This window comes from Labeo rohita, chromosome 3, assembly GCF_022985175.1.
Source record: "Labeo rohita strain BAU-BD-2019 chromosome 3, IGBB_LRoh.1.0, whole genome shotgun sequence".
Taxonomy (NCBI): Eukaryota; Metazoa; Chordata; class Actinopteri; order Cypriniformes; family Cyprinidae; genus Labeo; species Labeo rohita.
Window position 1 is genome coordinate 31,056,383 of NC_066871.1, and position 24,009 is coordinate 31,080,391.

Here is a 24,009-nt window from a genome sequence, read left to right on the forward strand (position 1 = left end):
TCATGTGGATTACCAGGTCTCTCACCCTTTACTGGTCGATAAAAAAAAATACACATCACTGCAGTTTAGCCTCCTGCAGTAAAACAGTGATGCTCCAGAGGAGAAACGATGCATTAGGAGCCAGGGGTGTAAACTTTTGAACAGAATGGAAATGTGTACATTTTTCTTATTTTGCCCAAATATTTTTTTCCATTTAGTGTTGCCCTTTAGAAGCTACAGAACATACTTACATGTTTCCCAAAAGTTAAATTTACCCTGATCTTCAAATTCCAAAAGTTTTCATCCCTGGCTCTTAATGCTTTGCGTTTCCTTCTGGAAAATTTTAGAATATTTACAAACTTTTGTTGGTTTACTGAACCAACAGTTCAGTGTTTGCTTTTCTTGATGCACTATGATCCTTTGCGAGTAAGTGGACAACAAACAGAGCATTTCCTCACCATGACATTCATCCAAAAAAAACAAACAAAAAAAAAAATTTGGTGGTCAAAGTCTGAAACCATACTGAAAAATCTGGAATTCACATCCACGCCTATGTCAAATAATGTTACGAAAAATGGTTAATGTGTAAGCAGTCCTAAACCAACATCAATCACACAGAGGACAAACTGTGCAAAGGCTTACCCAAAAATTAAATTTAGCTTAAGATTTATTCACCCTTTTTTCACCCAGACCATGTTTTTGGATTAAACCAAAATTCAAACCATCACTTCTGGCCAAAACACCAGTCCATAATGCACAATGTTGCTTTCCTCAAGGAAAAAAAGACCTATGGATAAATCAAGCACAGTTTACAAATGCAAAAAAACAAAAAAAAACAAAAAAAAAAAAACAAATGTCAACAACAAATCAACACATGTCAGTGGATTTTAATGTGAGAGGACCACAGGGGATGGATGTTTTCCACTCCAGGACGCATTATTATGGTTTATGCACTGATATTTTAACCCGAAATGATGGTTTAAAATGAAAATGCCTTAATGGACTTTTTTTTAATAAACAGCTTTTCACCTCACAAGACATTAATTGATGGACTGGAGGCATGTTGTGGATTATTGTGATGTTTTCGTCTGCTGAGCTGACGCTCATTCAGACAGCACCCATTCACTGCAGAGGATCCATTGGTAAGCAAAGCTAAATTTCTCCAAATCTGTTCTGAAGAAGAAACTAACTCATCTACATCTTGAATGGCCTGAGGGCGAGTACATTTTTAGCAATTTTTCATTTTTAAGCGAACTATACCTTTTAAATCCAGAAGAGTTGCTTTAATTTATTGACTATGAACAGTATTGCCTCATGAAATTGGTTTCAAATCAGTAATGCACATTGTTTAGTAAACACGTAAATGGAGTATAAATTTCTACTCAACCATACGTTTCAACTTGTGTGCAAAAATAAATATCTCAAGCAGTTTTTTTTTTTTGAGATGCCTTTATTGTGCATTTTGGAAATCCAGTGACACTGACACAGTACAGAATCCTACACCCTATTCTCCCCCATTTCTCCTGACAGGAAGTCTATAAGGAAGAAGTACCTTAATCCTCTTTGCATTCTTAATTTAAACAGAGAAATCAAGAGAAAAACAGAAAGAGAACTGGCTGCGTTTTCCACAAAAACAAAACAAATCATGCATTCTGGGGTCTTGGATTGGGGGGGATGAAGGGGTGACGTTCACACGGCTAAAAACAATAAGAGGACATTTGAAACATGATCGGCTCTTACTGGTCCACTGTGAGTCAGTCTTGTCAGATATCTGTCCGTCTTATGTCATGTCCTTGAGGGAAATCATAAAAACAAATACGGAAAGAAACAAACGCTCAATACATAAACCGTCTTGCTATACATAAAAGAAGATCGTCTGCTTAAATAGGCAACTGGAAGGGCTTTCTGCATTTTATAGTGTAATTTTCTCATCGAATCATTTTCGTATACATGTCCTCTCTCTAAAAAATGTGCTGTTCTAGGGTAAAACTAGGCCCCTTGTGTGCGGGCGTCTGTTGGATCTCATGTAAAATGACGTATCTGCAGCAGAAGTGAGTCGTGATTGGTCCTGAAGAAGGTTTAATCTTCCTCGCTGCCACTAGCTGAATGCTCCTATACAAAAACATCAGATAAATAATAATTAGCATAAGTGAGCAACAAAATATTGGTAAAAAACATCACCCTGCCTTATATTTACTGAATGAAATGTGAAACTTGCTTCTTACTAATTCCAAAGATAGTGCCTTTTTTGCTCTAGCATTTCAGGTTCTCACAAAATATATTTCATAGCATTTTTGCCATCTTGTACCACTTAATGAGCAGAAAATAAAAACATGATTCTCATCTTCCTCTGAGCCAGATTATAACAATTTGTCCAACTTTCAGCCTCGTTTTCACACGTATGAATGATGCCGAAGACATTAATGCCTGAACCTGATTTCCACTTCGTTGATAAGTCAAATTGAATACATTTTGAAAACTTTTTGACATTTAAACCAAAACTGCTTCTGTTATTTTGATAAGTGTGTTGAAGCTGATAGACTGATAATAAAAAATAAAAACCTTAGTTTAGTAAAAAACTGTACATGAAAGTTAACCATTTTCTTTTTTGGTGTACTTCTTTAAGTTCAACATGAATTATTTATTCGTACCTCTTCCTGGTCCTCCTCACTTTCGTCGTCACTAACAACAGGTTTAGGGCGCCAACTGCGTCCGGTTCGGCGTCTTCCCTTCCCTCTCTCCACCTTTTCCTTTCGGCTCAGCTTTATCTTCACCTTCACTGAACGAGCTAAAAAGACACATGTGTTAATCAGGGACTCAAACTAAATTTGAGTTGTGCATACCAGATACTCTGCTCCAATAATAGTTGCACTGTACAAAATATGTTCATTACCGTAGCTATGTTTTTTTGTGCATTTCGAAGTGCCTCATCAGAAACGAGCGGTGAAAACACCACATTTTGAAATAAAATCCCTTGATTCACAAAAAAAGTTTTTACGCTGGCTTGAGGTGGTTTTTAAAAAGGGTTAATGTAAATACGGAGAGATGGAAAAACATGTGCCGAATAAATTCCTCCATGCACATGTGACTTTGCACAAAGGGAAACCCGGGTAGTGTCAGTATTAGGGCCGTCACTAACGATTATTTTGGTAATAGAGTAATCTGTCAATTAGTCTGACAATTAATAGAGTAATCGGATAATTCTAATACGTTTTTTTGGTTTCGTTTAAAAAAAAAAAAAAAAAAAAAAAAAAAACTTAAGTGAACAATAGCCTTTAAAATGACTTAAAATACACAAATAATAACAATGAGGCTATAATAATTAGCTTAAATAAAGTATCAAAAACAAGTAATCATATGGGTTTATTAAACAAAACTGTTAAAATACATAATGTATTATCAACAATAGGGCTAATCTAATCTATATTTAATATTGACTCAACAACATTTAATTCAAATGTCCACTTATTTTTTAATATTGGGCCATTTCTTTATGATAGAAAAGCTACAGCCACTGTCATTTCTTGAATATGTGGACACGAAAACGTGTGTAAACGTTTATTTTGAAATTGCGATGAACAGTAAGGATATTGAGAAAGAATATTCTCCTGTGTTTGCATGTTTATAAATGATTTACCATACAAATCTGATGAAATAACACACATTGTGTTCTCAGATGAACGTTATAATAAACCCAAACTTATATCAATATGCAGAGATGGAGTTTGAGACACTCTGCACATGTAAATGATAACAGTTTGTGGAGCAGAACTTTGAAATGTAACCTACACACATGTGAATAAAAGCACATATATTAAACCTGCATTGCATATATTTATTTAATTAAATTGTAGCATTTGCATTACCGCCACTTCCGGTATTTTGCCGATTACTCGACACAGGCAAAATGCAATAGATTTTTTTTTTAATTCGAATACTCAAATAGAATCGAGGAATCGTTGCAGCCCTAGTCAGTATCATCATCAATACTCACATTCAGACTCTGATCCTTCATCTACCTCGTCCTCTTCCTCCTCACTCTCTTCTCCCTCGCTCTCTTCCTCTTTCTCGATCTTCTGCCGCACGCTGGTAAACACTGACTGCAGCACGATAGAGTCCTCGTAGATCTGAAATTTAAGATAATTTTCATCTCATTTGAATCAGCCAAATTAAGTACAAGTCCAACAACCTACCAGTGTTATTATTGTTAGCTGAAACTATAAAAATGCATGTTTCTTAAATAAACAGTAACTGAAAATAAAATAAAATTTACATCCATTTCAGTTAGTCGTCAAAGCAACATTTTTATTAATTTGATTTAGGCAGAAGTACTAAAATAAACTGAAATAAAAACCAATATAAAACACTTACCAAAAAAAAAAACAAAAAAACAAAAAACAACTTACTAAAATGGAAAATATCAAACTTAATAATTAACAATATTACAAATAAAACAAATATTACCAATGATCCCTCCAGGTTGAAAGTCTGAGCGTTCTGACAGAGAAGCATGACGTCTTTCTCCAGGTCATTCAGAGTGCGGTACTTATGACTCCTAATGCGTTCCTGCACAAAAAAAAAAGGACATGATTCCATTTAAACCATTATTTACTAACATATTATGAATTACCAGGCATTTATAATATAAATAACGCAGTTCACGCAAACCTACACAAGATGAGCTTTTGAGGTTAAAGTATATAAATTGTCAATTTATTTAAAAAAAATGACCAAACATTTTGCTAGAGAAGACCCTTCTTCCTTGGCTGGGATCGTTTGGAGCCATTTGAAGCTGCAATGGGGGCACCATTGAAGTCCACTATATTTGAGATGATTCCTGAATTTTTTTTCCCCCTCAACAAACAATTTCTTATCGAATGAAGAAATAAAGACACGAACATCTTGGATGACAAGGGGGTGAGTGAGCTTATTTAAATGTTATTAATATTGTGCAGTTTTAGTGCATTTCAATTGGTGTTTGTGCACCAGCCAAAGCATTTGCAAATTAATCGCTTGAAAGAAAGAAACAAAGGGGGAAAAAAAAAAAAAAAAAAAAAAAAAAAAAAAAAAAAAGGACATACCTTGATCTTCCTGAAGTCCACAGGTTTGCGAATGAGTTCGTAATATTCTGGCAGCTCTTTACGAGATGGCAGTTGAACAAACACCTCACTCAGTTGCCTTCCGTTGCTGTTATGAAATACGGCGACAAAAAGGAAAGAGCTTAGAAAAAAGTATGACTCCTAAATGTTTATCTAATCTACAACACAGCATAAAATCACTTTAAGCCTGGGACCATTTTAGTAACACTGTGTTTGTCTAGTCTCTGCATTATGGTAAAATCAGTGTATGATTGTTATGGTGTTGTTCAAATGAACCCTAAATGGATTCAAATCATCAATTCATCACACTATGGAAAAAAATAAAAGCTGGTAAAAACAGTAAGTCTTTAACACTAAATAAACAAGTAAACATACATGAATCAATAAAACAAAGTAAGCACGGAAAAACACTTTTCTGAATACAAAACAGTACAGCACAGCGTTTTCAACACCAAAATCATGGGTTTGCCTCCCAAAAAAGTTATAGTGCATGAACTAATAAAATTGTATGTCTTCAGATAAAATCATCTGCCAAATGCATAAATGCGAATACCCCCAGAGGGTAGTTGAGAAACTAATAAAATGAAATGTACAGATAATTTACTCACCCCCTTGTCATCCAAGATGTTCATGTCTTTCTTTCTTTAGTACTAAAGAAACTGTTTTTTGAGTAAAACATTTCAGGATTTTTCTCCATGTAATGGACTTCTAAATGCAGCTACAAAGGGCTCTAAATGATCCCGGCGAAGGAATAATGGCATTATCTCACAAAACGATCGGTTATTTTCTAAAAATAATACAATTTATATACTTTTTAACCTCAAACCCTTGTCTTGTCTAGCTCTATGTGAACTATTTATTTTATTTTTTTGGTCATGACAGTTAGGGCAAAAAAAAAACTCTCCCACTTTCTCCAACTTCAAAATTGTCCTACATCGCTGTTTTTACCTTTTGTTTGTAAAGGGTATTTGATCTTCACTTTGTAAACACTGGGTTGGTATTTCTGCAGCGATGTAGGATGATTTTAAAATTGGAGGAGAAAATGAGATAGGAGTTTTTAGACGTACCCTAACTGTCATGGAAAACAAAACAAAACAAAAAAAAAAACAAAACAACAGTTCACACAGAGCTAGACAAGACAAGCGTTTGAGGTTAAAAAGTATTTAAATTGTGTAATAAAAATAAATTAACAGATTGTTTCGCTAGTTAAGACCCTTCTTCCTTGGCTGGGATCGTTTAGAGCCCTTTGTAGCTGCATTTAAACTGCATTTTGGAAGTTCAAATTTGGGGGCACCATAGAAATCCATTACATGGAGGGAAATCCTGAAATGTTTTCCTCAAAAAACAATTTCTTTATGACTGAAGAAAGAAAGAAAGACACGAACATCTTGGATGACAAGGGGGTGAATACACTATCTGTACATTTTTGTTCTGGACGTGAACTACTCCTTTACTTACTCCAGAACACATTAGAGCATCAAAATGTTACATGCACATCCAGTATTTCCAACAACTTAAAAGTCCAGAGATGAAAAAGGTCTAGAGAGGAACATGACAGAAGTGACTAACCCATCTTTGTATTTGATTACTGCATCCACAATCTTCTTCATCTTCTTGGTGAGCGTGGGAGGGTTTGGCGAGAGTTTTTCAGCAGGAGGACGACCTCGTTTCTTTTGCTTCTTACTATCGTCGTCTTTATCCCTGCTCCGCCCGCTAGAGCTGGGCGTGGCCGGACCTGGAAGGTCGAGGTCACGGTCCCGCTTTCTTTTCCGGGTTGTTTTCTTGTGGCGCACCTCTTCTTCAATCTCATCAAGAGTGCCTTCCTCGATGGCCTGAGAAGCAGTAAAATACGTCAATATGCCTTCCTTTTTATAACCAATGGTTTTATACAATGCAGTTGTGATTCCTCATTCACCTTCAGCCATTGTTTCTCTGTGAGGGAGTCGCTGTAGTCCACTTCTTTTCTTTGACGGGAGCCACGGCCGAACATCTTCTCCTCCTCTTCTTCGCAGGTGAGCCTTTCCACCTCTGCGTCGTCCTTCATGATCCAGGTCGGCAGCTCATCCTCTTCCATCAGCCGGGGTTTGCGTTTCGGGTTGCGAGCCTCTTCGCGACGGCGGTCGAGATCCATGCGCTGGACGAAAGGAAAAGGAGAGTTAGCAGACAAACAAAACAAAGAGTGTCAATTTAATGTACGTTAAACAAGTAGGACCGCTAACCATGAAGTGATCGAACTCTTCCTCGCTTCTAGCGATCATCTGATTAACAGTCTCGTCATCTGGCACTTCATCTTCCTCCTGAAATAGGAGAGAAGAGAGAGCGAATGTTAATTACGGAAAACGGATGACACCGAAATTGACCATCATGAACGAGTATCCGTACCTCATCCTGCTCTTCGTGCTCCAGGATGGCCTGCAGGAAAGCTCTGCGCTCGTGGCTGGACGACTTCTGGTCGAACATACCGGCCTGGATGACCTTCTGGTCCACGTTCAGCTTGTATTTGGCAGCGGCCAGGATCTTCTCCTCCACGCTGTTCACGGTGCACAGGCGCAGCACACGCACCTCGTTCTGCTGCCCGATACGATGGGCGCGATCCTGGGCCTGCAGATCCTATGAGAGACAAGAAAGAAGCATTCAGAGACAAAATATTGTGAGAAAATTTTGAATGATAAAACCAACAAGACATATAACCACTGATTTTTTTTTTTTTTTCTGAAGATTCTATTCCACGATGATTCCTTACAAAAGATTCAATTCCACAATTAAAGAATTCTAAAGTTTTTAATCGCACAATGACTCTACTGTTCAAATGACTCAGAAATCTTTGTGGAACAGAATCTTCAAAATCATTTGAACAGCATCATTGTGCAATTGAATCTTTAGAATTCTTGTGGAATAGAATCTTTAGTAAGGAATCATTGTCGAATAGAATCTTTACAGATTCTATTCCACAATAATTGTAAAGATTCTTTTGAACAATGATGCTGTTCAAATGATTTTGAAGATTCTATTCCACAATGACTCTGTACTAAAGATTCAGTTGCGCAGTTAAAGAATTCTAAAGATTCTACTGCACAATGATACTGTTCAAATGATCCCAAAGATTCTATTCCACAATGATTCTGTAGTTAAGATTCAATTCCACAATTAAAGAATTCTAAATATTGCACAGATGATTCAGAAGATTCTATTTCACAATGATTCCGTAATAAAGATTTAATTCTACAATTAAATAATTCTAAAGATTCTATTGTACAATGATACTACTCAAATGATTCTGAAGATTCGATTCCACAAGGATTCCGTGTTAAAGATTCAATTCCACAATTAAAGAATTCTAAAGATTTTATTGCACAGTGATACTGTTCAAATGACTCAAGATTCTCTTTCACAATGGTTCTGTACTAAAGATCCAGTTCCATAATTAAATAATTCTAAAGATTCTATTGTACAATGATACTATTCAAATGATTCTATTTCACAATTTTTCTTTACTAAAGATTCAATTTGGCAATTAATCAATTCTAAAAATTATTTTCAAACTAATATTGAATTATAAAATGATTCCACAATGATTTCATACTAAAGCTTCTATTTGACAATAAATCTATTCTGAAGATATTGTTATAAATTAATGTAAGCTCTTATAGAAAATTATCCTGTCTACAACACTAAGCTACTGCACAAACTTATGTCACATCAACAGCTCCCCCTATTGATAAATACTGCTATATTTAAAGCAGGGGTGTCAAACTCGGTCCTGGAGGGCCACAGCCCTGCAGAGTTTTATTCCAACCTTGCTCCAACTCACATACTATGCAGTTTTCAATTAAGCCTGAAGGACTTGATTAGTTGGATCAGGTGTGTTTAATTAGGGTTGCATCTAAACTCTACAGTACAGGGACAGTATTGTACCTGGTGAGGGTTCCAATCGCTGTCAAAGATGATAACAGTGTCGGCAGACTGCAGGTTCAGCCCCAGACCTCCTGCTCTGGTACTAAGCAAGAAGACAAAGTACTGCGAGGCCGGATCATTAAAGTTCTTCAGCAACATACCACGATCCTCAGCCTTAGTGGTTCCTACAAAGAGAAAAGAACAATGTTATCACAATTCACATATTTGAATGAACTTTTTACCCAAGACTTTTTTAACAAAAACAACCAGCACAGAAAAATCAGAGATTCCCACGATATGCAAAAGTTTCTTCCTAAAACGCTTCATCCTGTGTGAATCTGGTTAAAGTGACTTGCCATCCAAGCGCAGGTATTTGAAGTTGCGGTAGGCAAAGTAGTCCTCCATGATGGTCATGAGTGAGGTCATCTGACAGAAAAGTAGCACTTTGTGGTTGGTGGCGCGGAGCTTCGGCAGGATACGGTCCAGCAGCTCAAACTTACCGGAGGCACGGTACAAATCAGGTCTAAAGAGAGCCAACAAATAATGTCAAGTAACAAAGAAAACCAATAAGAATACAAAGCCTAAAAAAATTTCCATTACCAGAAGGTGTTCTACATACCCCTGAACAATGCCTCCAGTGAAGCCCAAGTGCTCAGAGAAAGATTCCTGCAAAACAGACCACAAAAATACATCAAACAAGCTGCCATAAACCTAGCAGATGAATATACAGAACATAAATGACCCTGTATGAGGAATATGTGAAACAAATGATCACCTCAATGTGCTGGAACATGTAAGGGTGGTTGCAAATCTTCCTCAACTGCATAATAGTGTTCATCAGAGTCTTAGTGCCTCCTTTACCCTGTAACAAGCAGGAAGATACATTTTAGAGGTATTCAGAAACACTGAACGTCTTTACACATTCTCAACGTGAATCATGTCTTCTCACCTTCTTGTCTTTCTCAGAGCCGTCAGTGAGCAGCACTCCTTTAGCCTGCATGTGTCTGTACAGCACTCTCTGTAGAGCTGACATGTCGCATTTGATCACATATTCCACCTGAATGCAAGAAAACAGAGGAGGACAGATTTACATTTCAACTTAAAGAACACGAAGTGTGATGTTCTGATGTTCTTGTTCGGACTTTTTTTGGCTGAACAGTTTCAAGCATAAAACAAACCTTCTCCGGCAGTTGGGCCTCCACTTCCTTCTTGAGTCTCCTGAGCAGGAAGGGTCGGAGCACTTTGTGTAGACGACGGATGATCAGAATGGTCTCTTCTTCGTTCAGGTCCACCTTTGGAACACAACAGAATTGAAGAATTTCAATTTATTGTATCCTGTCTAAACATACTAGTACACCTACTAAAAGTTTTCACACCTTCTCTCCGGTCATGGCGAACGGAGCGTTGAACCACTGTTCGAAGGTGCTGCAGCTCTTGAAGATGGTGGGCAGCAGGAAGTTGAGCAGCGCCCACAGTTCGGGCAGCTTGTTCTGCAGCGGCGTGCCGGTGAGCAGCAGACGCCGGGGGGCCAGGTAGTGCGTGTTCAACACCTGAGTCAGTTTACAATGGTGGTTCTTCATACGGTGACCTTCATCCACTATCATGTACTTCCAGCGGAGCTGAAAGAGAGAGAAGCATTAGATACAGAAATCTACAGTGCGACAGTTTCCCATTCATAAAGACAGTCACTTGCTTTATTCCTAAATGAATCAGCCATTCAAACAAATCAAATGAATGAATGATTCCGTAATTAAATCAGTGACTTGCTGCCACCTACTGGCAGTTTTAGTTACATTTTTAAAGTATCTTTTCAGTTATTTAAATCATTTAATGTTTCTGTATTCAGTGCTGTATTTTATATTTAAAACATCAATCTCAACATGCACTGCCACCTCTGAGCCTCATTAAATGCCTAAAAATACACCTACAAGCCACTTTTGTGTTGTTATGTGCCATCTTTGTAGTACAAATTAATTTTGTTAATACTGTTTTCATTTGATTAGTAACTTCTTATTCTACTTGTTCTTATTCTGTTGTTTTTAGAAATTTTAAAAAGCCTAAATATATATTTTTTTTAATTTGAAAAAAAAAAAAAAAGACATACTTTTAATAATGTTAGAAAAATGCCATTACAAAAGTAAAAACAAAATTCCCCTGTAAATCACTTTAAAGTCAAATATCACCTCATAATGTAAAGGATATATTTTTTTTAAATCAGATTTTTTGATTATTGATTAGAAGGTGCTCCTGAAATTTTGACTATGCTCCTAAATTTAAGTGCTCCAAGTGCTACTAAAGAGAGAAGTAAGCATAGAGTACGGAGATACTGAACAAGTGGTTCTCAGTCAAAAACCTTATAAAAAAAAATAAAATGTCTGATAATGGTTGTTCGACAATTGGTGGGTTCAGTTGGGTGGCCAATCAGAATCATATAGTCTTTCGTTTAACACTCAAAATGTAGGTTTGTGTCAGTTTTTTTTGTTCTGCACGCTTGCGAATCATCTTATAACAAAGAGTGTAGACACAATGTACGTAACAGATTCATTGTGCAGTGTAAAAAGCTTCATTTGATTATAACGGAAGAGTTTTTTAGAGACTCTCTTTGCATGCTTTCTAGGCTATATATAATCCATTCAGAATTTGCATAAAAAGTTTGTTTTTTTATGCTGTTTAGAGGACCAGCAGCCATATACAGGCTGCAAAGTTTTGGGAATGACATCCACACATAAATGCAGAATTCACTCTCAAAAATGCAATAATTGATATTGTGATAACTAAAACAATACATGGGCCAAACATAGATACGCAATAAGGCTAGAGAACCCTCTGTAATTTAATTCTGCAACCAGGCCTGGGCAGATTCGTACCTTGGCCAGCACTTGCTTGTCTTTGATGATGTACTCGTATGTTGTCACCAGCACGTTGAATTTGCCACTGCGCAAAATGGGAACAAATGCACGGCGAGCGGCAGGAGAGCCCTGAAATGAAAACCAGCAAAGAAAATTAGTTATTAGTCCTGTAATATCCTTCAGTTAATTGCTTCACTGACATAGTTTATGGAAAACCATTGAATTTGCCTAAAATTGTTTAATGACATCATTTCAGTACTTCGTTTACTACACAAATGAATTAAGTAATCACCTTATAAGAAACTTTCACCACAGATGGAGCCCATTTATCAAACTCGTACACCCAGTTCGACAGAGTCCTGTTAGGAAAACAAATTATTACAAATACATATCACTGCAATTATTTGCGTTGAAATATTACCAAATGTAATAGATCAATAATATAAAATTACAAAATAAATATGGTTTAACCATGGATAAGTTACGGGCAGATATATAAAAATATTTCTACACTGTAGAGTAGGGCTGCATGATATATACAAATAAAACACATTCATGAAGGCTGTGACTGAAAATAAGCATTGTGGGCTTCAGAGTGAAGTACAGTAGCATGATCATCCGGACGCTTGATGTTAACAGTGTTTCTGTGTTTTGGATGACAGTAAATGAATTAGGACATTCTGAAATTCTGTACCATGAGCTGTACGTGTAAATAAATACACAATCCGCTGAAATAAGAGTTTGCTGGTTTAAGGTTTAAAATGAAATAATTTAAAATGTAAATACTGTAATTTTACAGTTTACTTTTTTCCCCCAGTATAACAGTTGTGTTACATTACTAATAACACATTAATAATAATAATAATAATAATAATAATAATAATAAAAATCTTTTTTATTTTTACATTCAACAAAGGGGGATTTGGGACCCATGTAGAGATTTTTCTGTTTACTTTATAGTTTCTAAAATGGGTTTGGGTTGGTTAGTCACTCACACACACACACACACACACACACACACAAACAAACAAAGCAATTTTATTTTATATACATACATACAATAGGGGAAAAATTATTTGATCCCCTGCTGATTTTGTACGTTTGCCCATTGCCAAAACAATGATCAGTCTATAATCTTTATGGTATGTTTATTTGAACAATGAGAGACAGAACAACCACAATTTAAAAAAAAAAAAAAAAAGTTAAATTGATTTGCATTTTAATGAGTGAAATAAGTATTTGATCCCCTATCAATCAGCAAGATTTCTTGCTCCCAGGTGTCTTTTATACACTCTCTTAAAGGAAGTGCTCCTAATCTCAGCTTGTTACCTGTATAAAAGACACCTGTCCACAGAAGCATTCAATCGATCAGATTCCAAAATCTCCACCTTGGCCAAGACCAAAGAGCTGTCCAAGGATGTCAGGGACAACACTGCAGACCTGCACAAGGCTGGAATGGCCTACAAGACCATCGCCAAGCAGCTTGGTGAAGTGGCGACAACAGTTGGTGCAAATGAAAAAAACAAAACAAAATAACTTTCAATCTCCCTCGGTCTGGGGCTCCATGCAAGATCTCACCTCTTGCAGTTTCAATGATCATGAAATGTGAGGAATCAGCCCAGAACTACACGGGAGGATCTTGTCAATGATCTCAAAGCAGCAGGGACCATAGTCACCAAGAAAACAATTGGTAACACTACGCCGTGAATGGACCGAAATCCTGCCGAGCCCGCAAGTTCCCTCTGCTTAAGAAAGAACGTGTTCAGGCCCATCTGAAGTTTGCCAATGAACATCTGAATGATTCAGAGGAGAACTGGGTGAAAGTGTTGTGGTCAGATGAGACCGAAATCATCAATTCAACTTGCTATGTTTGGAGGAGGAGGAATGCGGTCTTTGACCCCAAGAACACTATCCCCACCAAAAAACATGGAGGTGGAAATATTATGCTTGAGGGGCCGAAACTAACCAATTAGTTTCATCCTTTCCCCTAACAACATTAAAAGCACAGCCAAGATGGAGAAACAGCTGATCACAGCAGTACAGGGATAGCCATATTTACATAAATTTAATAGCAGAGCTACAGCAAGTGATTTTTAGTGCTGGAAATCCGTTTGTCCTTTGCTGAAACTTCCATGTCTTCATTGAGAGTGCAGGTCATGGCTGCGTGGCAAACGGCAGACGGGAGCACAAGCTACGGAGCGCTTTGGAAAGCCGGAGAAAGCGGCACGCCTAGTGTTTTCCACGCGTTTAGACACGATATGTGAATGGCCCCTTAGGGGTGTTTTTCTGCTAAGGGGACAGGACAACTGCACCACATCAAAGGGACGATGTACTGGGCCATGTACCGTCAAATGTTCCCTCATTAAAAATGGGTCATGGATGGGTATTCCAGCATGACAATGAGCCAAAACACACGGCCAAGGCAACAAAGGAGTAGATCAAGAAGAAGCACATTAAGATCCTGGAGTGGCCTAGCCAGTCTCCAGACCTTAATCCCATAGAAAATCCGTGGAGGGAGCTGAAGGTTCGAGTTGCCAAGTGTCAGCCTCAAAACCTAATAACCTGGAAAGGATCTACAAAGAGGAGTGGGACACTCCTCCTGAGATGTGTGCAAACTTGGCAGCCAACTATAAGAAACGGCTGACCTCTGTGATTGCCAACATGGGTTTTGCCACCAAGTACTAAGTCATGTTTTACGAACGTGTCTAATACTTATTCCACTCATTAAAATGCGAATGCTTGCGTTTTTCTGGATTTTTTTGTTGTTCTGTTTCTCACTGTTCAAACAAACCTACCATTAAACATATAGACTGATCATTTCTTTGTCAGTAGGCAAACGTACAAAATCAGCAGGGGATCAAATAATTTTTCACCCACTGTAGATACTCACCAACAAAATCAACCCAATAGTTGTAGAATGATTAATTCTATCCAAATAGCAACTTCTGCAGCTCTAGTTTAGAGAGAGTGAAAAGTGACTCACGAGAGGGGGACGATGATGAGGAAGGGTCCATTGAGGCGTTTGTACTCCATGAGGTAGGTGATGAGTGCAATGGTCTGGATGGTTTTTCCCAAACCCATTTCATCAGCCAGAATGCCATTCAAGTTATTGTTATACAGGGACACCAGCCACTCCAGACCTTTGATCTGCAGACGGGACACACGCAATAATTCCAGCATGCCATTTAACAAATCTGATCAGTTCACTAAAAACTTTGAGGTGTATTTGCAGCGTGCTTGGTCTGTAAGGTGCATCTGTACCTGATACTGTTTGAGCTGTCCATTAACTAACAGGCTTGACTGTCTGTCTACCTTCTCTGTGACTGCGTGAGCCACAGCGTAGTACGATTGCAGGCCCCTAACGAACGCTGCATTTCCGTATTCATCGTCAACATCCTGCTTGGCATGCCTGCAAAAGACATCATGGATATTATTGCAAACACCATAACAACAGAAAGGAATTCCAAAAGGAGCATAGGACAGGACAACTTAGTCCCATTTGGATGTAGTAAAAATCCCAGCACTAAACCAGTGACGTACTCAATGATGTGACGGGCGTCCACCTCAGACACATCCTCGCTGTCTGGATCTGGAATAATCTTCTTCTCCTCCGTTTGGGCCTGAGACGGCTGAGGCTGCTCCTCATCCTCCTCCTTTACAGAAGAAAAATACAATAGTACATAAATATAACGAAATGTAAAGATCATGAAACATTACTCACTCACTCAATCAATTAGTTAAAATTATTAATTGTTAGCAATTAAGTAAATTAAAGGAGTAGTTCACTTCCAGTTGTGCATAAAGACAAATATTGGTTATCTGCATCAGGTCACGCATCTTTTGCATGTAAAGTGCATGTAAAGCCCTTGAAAAAAAACATGTACTGTTCAAGAGATGTTGAACAGAAAAACAGATCTGAAGAATAGCCATACCTCGTCCTCCTCTGAACCGCTGTCTTCACTATCAGACCGTGGGGCCACCTCGTACCTAAAGAATATTAACAAAATAGCATTTAAACACTTTCTACAGTGCTGCTTTAGAATAATAATAAATACAGCCTTTTAAGTGTTTATAATGTGCTACTCCAAACCTTTTCAGCAGCAGATAATTAAGTACTGAGAAACATCATATTTTGAAAGAATGAGAACCCTAGAGAACCCAGTGTGTCGCACTCACCCTGGATTCATCTCCAGCCAGGCTTCCAGTTGTCCAGCTTTAGGAGCTTCCATGCCGGTGAGGATCTTCCCACTGTCCACGTGAATCACCTTCACTGGTAGGTCACTCATTTGACTGGTCTCATCCAGAGGCTACAATAGAAGACAAGAACATTGCTGTATTAGATTAGTTATCACTGTTTAATGGCAACTTGCAAATTAAGCATCACTATGACTTGCAGGCAAGTTACTTTTATGCACTTTTAAAATTCAAATACAAATGTCCAAGATGATAAATGCTACTAGTTATGGGATATACCCAAAACTGTTTCAATGAAAGAGACACATTAGTGCAATTGATCAGCCAAGCTAATTGCAAAAAGCCAAACATATGTTAGGATCTCACCTCTCCATCTGGACCCAGAGCAGAAGCTCCACCCTCAGCGCTCTCTGGCTTCTGTGAGAAGAAAAGCAGACAAAGATCTCACACACTGGATAAACAACTGAGGACAACTTGACTTGGATTCCATTAAGGAAACCTTTTCCAATCCAGTAAACCTCATCACCTTCTTTTTCTTCTTCTTCTTCTTGTCTTTGAGGGCCTGGACAGCTTTGTGAGCTCTGACGAGCTCTGTGAGGTTGGCCACATACTCGTCCGTCTGCTGTAGCAAGTAAGCCAGACGTTTGTCCTTCTTCTGATCGATCAGCTTCCTGTAACCCTCTTCATCTTCAGCCTAGAAGAAACAGATGTTTTTTTAGACATCTGCTCAGAAAAACAGGTCCACCAGTTTAAACTGTCTTTGTCACGTAAAGACCAAGTTTGTGCATCTCACCATCAGCCTTCTCATTCTCTCCTTCTCGATACGCTCGTTCTCCTTCTTCTGCTCTCTCTCGGTGTTGGCATGGTACGTGGCTACGGCTTTGGTCAATTTCTGCATCTTTGCGGTGATGGAGCGATGATATTCCTTAAAGTCCTTTGCATGCTGCAGGATGCTGTTGAGATACTCCTACAAATGCAATAAGAGAAAAAACAGGCGGTTCCATCACGAACAATCTTTTATCATTTCTGAATCAGGTTTGAAGTGTGAAGCACACATTTAGCATAATTTAAAAAGCAGCCAGAACAGTCCAGTACCTGGTGTTTCTGACGTCGCTTGCGTTCTTGCTCGATCTTCTGCTGTTTCTCCAGTTTCTCTGTGATACGAGCCTCACGCAGGGACTGTCTCTTGCTGCGCTTGTAGGCCTTGCCGTTCAGTGCTGTCTCCAGGGCCGTATCACGCCGCATACACACTACGACCTCCTGGCGGAGCTGCATTGAGATGGACAACATTGGTCATAAACCAATAAAATGTACCAGGACTGGGCTGAAGTCAATCACAACCACCTTCCAGAGTAGTGTTGTAAAAAGTACAGGCAATTTTGTTATTATAAAAATAATGAAAAAAAATATAAAAGAAAATAAATACCAGGGATCTACAGTCCGACCATTTCAGTCACATTTGCTTATTTAGCTTTCCATATAAAAATTCAATTTTCAATTTCAAAAAATGCACCTTATGACTGGTTTTGTGGTCCAGGATCATATTTAAAATAAATTAGATATATATAATAAACAACAGACAATTTAATCTAATAATTAGGGATGTACTGATGTATCAAGCAATAATCCGCATCTGAAAAAAGCAATTATCTATAATTATCAGACATCAACTAATTGTGTAAAAACAGCTGATGATCAGACCCCAAAAGGGGGTTGAAAAAAATGTCAGTACTTGTGCTGTGTGAAGAAAATGTCTCATGTGTGGAATTACTTTGAACTGGGTAACAATGACAACAGAATTGCAATATTAAAGCTCTGCAAAATAAAAAAGTTGAACATTCTTTGTAATGAAGTAGATACTAGTCATACCTGTCTCTGAAAGTTCAGGAGCCTAAGTGCCTTGAGCTCAATGTTGGCTTTGGTCCTCAAGTCTCCAGCCAGAGAGCCTGGAAGGTTCTCCAGCTCCTGAATACGATGAGCAATACGAGCCTGTAACCTGACAGATGGAAACAGCAACATCAAATGTTGGTAAAAACAGTTTAAAAGGTTGTTTCTCATCGATTTGAAGAATGTTTTCATTCCATCATCATACATCAATGTTTTTTTATCAACATCAACCATTTCTTTTCCTCATCTCACCTGTACTCTCTCTCCTGGAGGATCTCCACTGGATCCAGACCCCGGGGTTTCTGGATGGGTGTGATGCGATTCTGTTTCTGATGAAGCACCATGGGCGGCTGGGTGGGTTGTCCTGGAGACTGGGTCTGAGGGGGCATGACGGGTGAGGCGGCGGGAGGAACTGAAGGTGGTGCTGGAGACGGGCGGCCTGTGGGCTGAGGAGGTATCAGCTTCTGTGGGGCACTTGCAGGGGCGGCAGCATTCACCATGGGCCCTGGGATTACAAAGATGTGATAAATTTGTGACTCTGAGATATGACTGTCTCTTTAGCTTTGCAGAATACAATATGTAGGCTAAATTTTAAATTGATAATATGGTAGCGATTGTTGATAAATTTCCCAATTTACTGACCTTCAGGCCAGGATTTAGGTGGTCCATTGGTGGGTTGTCCCGGCATGCCTGGAGGAACACCAGAAGGTCCTGGAGGCGGCATGTTTGGTCCAACCATTCCTGTAACATACAAAAAAAGATTTTTTAAATATAAATTACATTTCAAGACCATTCAGAAAATTTTGAAAGGTTGAAAGCTAATTTAAAAAGATTAAAATCCTACATTAAAACATCTGGTTACACATTTTAAGATTAGTGTATATTTAGGTGCAGAGTAATACTGATTAAATTCTTATGAAAATAATGCAGTTAAAAAAAAGAGAGATCCTTAAAAAAGACTTTTACATCATTACTTTCCTATGTTGCTTATTTCAGCATTTTGGAGAGCTTTTGAATTCATTACGAGATATCACCTCACCTTGTGGTCTATTATAGTTGGGTCCCCCAGGTCCAGGGCCTCCTGGTCCAGGTGGTCCTGCTCCTTGTCCTGAGGCAGGGGGCATGTTGGGCATCCCTGGCTGCATGCCTGGCATGGGCCGTTTTCCCTGCACTGCCATCTGGAGGTGGTCAGGTAGAGGTTGCCCACGTGCCAGCATCTTATAGGCCATGATCTGTGCCCGCAGTTGGTGAAGCTGGTTTTGGTTAAAAGGAGTGGGTCCGCCGGCACCACCAGGTCCACCTGCATTTGGAGGTCCTCCGCTGGGTCCTGAACCTGCAACGCCACCGGCACCACCACTCCGGTTCTGCTGAGCCATGGCCTGCGGGTCACCGCCTTCCATGGCACCTGGACCAGAAGGCATCATGGGGCCAGATGGAGGGCCGTTGGCAGGTACCGGACTGGGGGCGTGTTCAGAACCACCCAGAGGAGAGGGGTAACCTAGAAAAAAAAAATATATATTTTTCACATTTTCAGAAGAAATTGCTTAAAAAGAAAACAAAACTGCCATGCATTAAATGATTTCAAATGCATTGCTAATGTAACTGTGAATGAGCAATAATAATAGTAAAGGCAAAGGTTGCAAGAAATCGGAGGGGAAAAAAAACAAAAAAAACAAACTGTAGTAGACCATAAAAAAAAAAAAAAAAACACAAAGAAAGCCTGCAGGAACAACATACTTTCATATCTGTTGCTTTCAAGTCTTTAAACATGCTACTTTTATATTCGTTTCTTTTTCTGCCATGACTTGCGGTTTCCAACAGCTGTGGGTTTTTCTGTTTCAAAAGGGTAACCCTGTTCACCCAACATTTCTCTCTGTATGGAAAACAAGCGTGCGAGCGGCCCCAGCGGAGGAACAAAGCAATGCACATCAAAGGAAAATGTGAGCAAACAGGTTGGATGGCTTTTCTATACCCAGTCTAAACAGTTTAGCAGTGATCGCACCATCTGTTCTCCATATAACAGACACAGAGTGCACAAAACATCTGCATATCTTATATTTCACACATGTGCAAGTGGATGATAAAATACATTAAGGAGAGAAGGACATCTATAGAAAAAAAAAAAGAAAAAGAATGACAGTGATAGAATGGAGAGCACCAGATAAAAAGAACAAAAGTCAGATAAAAACAACAGAATGACAGACCGATAGACCAATAGACAGGATGGCAGACAGAGTGACATACAGATATAAAGAACAATAGATAGGTAGAATGATACATACACAGACAGATTGGTATAGATAGAAAGTGTGCGAGCAACAGACAGAAACAAAGAATCATATACAGACAGAATGATAGAACAACAAATAAAGCGACAGGAGGAGTGAAAGTGCTTTAAATATAAATGAATTAAAATAACCAGAGAGACAGAAAGAGTGACAGAGAAACAAAGAGGTAGAAAGATGACAATGACAAATAACAAAAAGAGATAGAGCAACAGACATACAAAACACACTGCTTGATAGATAGATAGGTAGGTAGATAGGTAGATAAGTATATAGAAAGAGCGACAGAGCAACAGACAGATACAAAAACAACAAGCACAACAACAGACAGACGGAACAACAGAATTACAGACAAATATACCGACAGAAAGAGTGACAAAAGAAGCAATAGAGTGACTGAAAGATACAAAAAAAAAAACGCAAGTGGAACAACAGACAGACGACACAAATAACGATAGCGCAACAGACTGACAAATAACGATAGTGCAACAGACTGAAACAAACAGGTAGAACGATAGACAGCGACAGGCACACAAATAATGATAGCGCAAAATACAGACACAAACAGGTAGATCGACAGAGGGTGACAAAGCAGCAGCCAGATAAAAAGAAACAGACAAGCAGAACAACAGGTAGACAAAAAGAACAGACAAATATAGCAACAGAAAGACTGACAGAAGGAGCAATAGAGTGACAGAAAGATACAAAAGAACATAGGTGGAACAACAGAGACAGAATGACAGATATAGGTAAATAAATAGAAAGAACGACAGACAGATCAACAAAAAGAGCAACAGACAAATACATAAATAGACAAGCAAATGACAGACAGACACAAATAACGATAGCGCAACAGACAGAGCAACAGACAGGTGACTGACAGGGCGACAGAGAGTGACAGACAAGCACAAATAACAAAAGCGCAACAGACAGACACAAACAGATAGAGTGACAGAGAGTGAAAGAGCAACACAGACACAAAGAAACAGACAAAATGACAGATAGAGCGACAGACAAATATAGCAACAAAGACAGAAGACAGAAGGATCAATAGAGTGACAAATATACAAAAAAAACACAGGTGGAACAACAGAGACAGATAGAATGACAGATATAGGTCAATAAACAGAAAGAACGATAGACAGAATGACAAAAAAAGAGCAACAAATACATAAATAGACAGGCAAATGACAGACAGACAGAAATAACGACAGTGAAACAGACAGACACAAACAGGTAGAGCAACAGGTAGACAGAGTGAAAGAAAGAACGACAGACATACAGAAACAAGAGGCAAATGAAAGCGAGGCAGAAGACAGACGAAGAACGACAGACAAATATAGAAAGAGCAGAAACAGCGTCAGGAGTAACAGTGACAGAAAAATACAAAAAACAGGTAGAACAAATGACAGACAGAATTACAGATACAGAATAGATAGAAAGAATCACAGACAGAACAACAAAAAGAGTGCCAGACATATACAAAGAAACAGACAGACAAACGATAGATTGACAGAACGACAGACAGATAGAAAGAACGACAGTTCCACAGACAGACACAAACAGGTAGAATGAAAGCGACAGAGCGGCAGAGCGGCAGTCAGACAAAAAGAAACATAGGTAGAAGGACAGACAGACACGTACCTTGAGAGTGTTGGTCCATAGGACTAGGTGGCGGTCCCATGCCACTGTGCCCACCCTGTCTCATGCCCATACCCTTCATTTGACCATAGCGTTGATCTTCAGGAATGCCTTTCTCATGCATGCCTTCCATGGGCTTCAAAACAATACAAAATAGAGAATAACTCAATGAAACCATCCGAACAGTAGAAACACATGCATCAGACGCATATTGATAAAACCTGGCAGTACCTTGTGCATCTGGTGCATGTTGTCCTGGGGGTAACCTGAGGGGCCCTGTGGAGGTAGTGGATGTCCTGAGGAGGGGGGCCCAGGGCTGGGGCCCATCATGCCATGAGCAGAGCCAGGTGAGGGTCCAGGACTAGGCCCTAACATGGCCCCTGGAGACGGACCAGGGCCTGGGGAAGGGCCCGGCCGAGGGGTCCCGCCCATAGGTGGGTCAGGAGTGGACATCTCTCAGCAGAGCCAGAAGAAGTGAGAGGCAGAAAAAACAGTGTTCTGTATCCGTGTATCCGTTTTCAGAAAGCCTACAATAGAAAATAAAACCAATTTTCATCCAGCAGATGAATAAGATATATTATATGCTGACATAAAAAACTGCTAAAACATAAAATAAATAAATAAATAAATAATAATAATAATAATAATAATAAAACATGCTTCAACAATAAAACAAAAAAAAAACCAATACACACACAAAAAAAAAAAAAAACCTAGACATACATATACATTATATACATTATATATACATATACCTAGACATACATATACATTATATACATATATATATATATATATATGACCCTGGACCACAAAACCAGTCTTAAGTCGCTGGGGATTATTTGTAGCAATAGCCAAACATTGTATGGGTCAAAATTATTTATTTTTCTTTTAGCGCAAAAATCATCAGGAAATTAAGTAAAGATGTTCCATGAAGACATTTTGTAAAATTCCTACTGTAAATGTATAAAAACTTAATTTTTGATTAGTCATATACATTGTTAAGAACATTATTTGAAGAACTTTAAAGGCACTTTTCTCAATATTTTGATTTTTTTGCACCCTCAGATTCCTGATTTTTAAATAGTTGTATCTCGGCCAAATATTGTCCTAACAAACCATACATCAATGGAAAGCTTATTTATTCAATTGTTCAATTTTGACAAAATGACCCTTATGACTGGTTTTGTGATCCAGGGTCACATATACCCACACACACATATATAATATATATATATACACATACACATATATACACACACACATACACTACCGTTCAAAAGTTTGGGGTCAGTAAGACTTGTAATAGTCTTTAAAGTAGTCTCTTACGCTCATCAAGGCTGCATTTATTTGATTAAAAATATAGAAAAAAAAACAGTAATATTGCAAAATGTTTTTACAATATAAGATAATGTTTTTTATTTTAACATACTTTAAAATAGAATTTATTCCTGTGATGAAATGCTGAATTTTTATCAGCTATTACTCCAGTCTTAAGTGTCACATGATCCTTCAGAAATCATTCTAATATGCGGATAATATCAACAGTTGTGCTGCCAAATATTTTTTGGAACCTGTGATTTTTTTTTTTTTTCAGGATTCTTTCATGAATAACAAGTTTAAAAAGTACAGTGTTTATTCAAAATATAAATATTTTATAACAATGTAAATTATTTATTATTAACTTTTAATAAACTTTTAATTATTAAATAAATACATCCTTGGTGAATAAAAGAAAAAAAAAAAAAAAATGTACTGACCCCAAACTTTTGAACGGTAGTGTACATATATATATATTCTATTTAAATATATTTATTGTACAATTTTATAGCTTTATTTAATCCAGTTACAACTACAAAAGCACAGCCCTTGAAATGAGGCATAAAAATGGGTTACTTAATCTGTGCCTTAATGTATGTCAATGACTATATTAAAATATTTCAGTGAAGACCCCAAAGGGTTTTTTTTTTCTTATCGGATTGTATTTTATTCAAATATTAAATAGGTCAAATATCAGTCAAATGTTGATATGCAAAACTAAAACTTAGAATTTTTTTTAAAGTGACTATACTATTACAAACGGATCTTAAGAATTCATAAAAAACAAGACTATTACACATTTAAAAAAAAATAATAAAAAAATCAGAAAATACAGATTAAAACAAATAGAGGACAATATAA

The 24,009-nt window shown here is 38.0% G+C and overlaps 1 protein-coding gene across 1 annotated transcript; it reads right to left on the reverse strand.

Moving 5' to 3' along the window:
* Positions 1 to 1,419: 1,419 nt before the first annotated feature.
* Positions 1,420 to 22,355, reverse strand: smarca4a (SWI/SNF related, matrix associated, actin dependent regulator of chromatin, subfamily a, member 4a). Its single transcript, XM_051097615.1, has 33 exons — positions 22,060 to 22,355; positions 21,832 to 21,964; positions 18,942 to 19,400; positions 18,545 to 18,643; positions 18,155 to 18,407; positions 17,885 to 18,011; positions 17,111 to 17,284; positions 16,809 to 16,982; positions 16,542 to 16,709; positions 16,382 to 16,432; positions 15,998 to 16,128; positions 15,754 to 15,808; positions 15,362 to 15,474; positions 15,083 to 15,230; positions 14,805 to 14,968; positions 12,114 to 12,180; positions 11,840 to 11,950; positions 10,349 to 10,591; positions 10,151 to 10,264; positions 9,922 to 10,029; positions 9,748 to 9,834; positions 9,592 to 9,638; positions 9,329 to 9,495; positions 8,994 to 9,157; positions 7,461 to 7,688; positions 7,298 to 7,375; positions 6,994 to 7,212; positions 6,648 to 6,910; positions 5,061 to 5,166; positions 4,444 to 4,545; positions 3,974 to 4,106; positions 2,631 to 2,767; positions 1,420 to 2,091 (listed from the first exon to the last, which is right to left on the reverse strand). The coding sequence occupies exons 1-33, from the start codon at positions 22,279 to 22,281 to the stop codon at positions 2,059 to 2,061; spliced, it is 4,878 nt and encodes a 1,625-aa protein (XP_050953572.1). The 5' UTR covers positions 22,282 to 22,355; the 3' UTR covers positions 1,420 to 2,058.
* Positions 22,356 to 24,009: the final 1,654 nt, after the last annotated feature.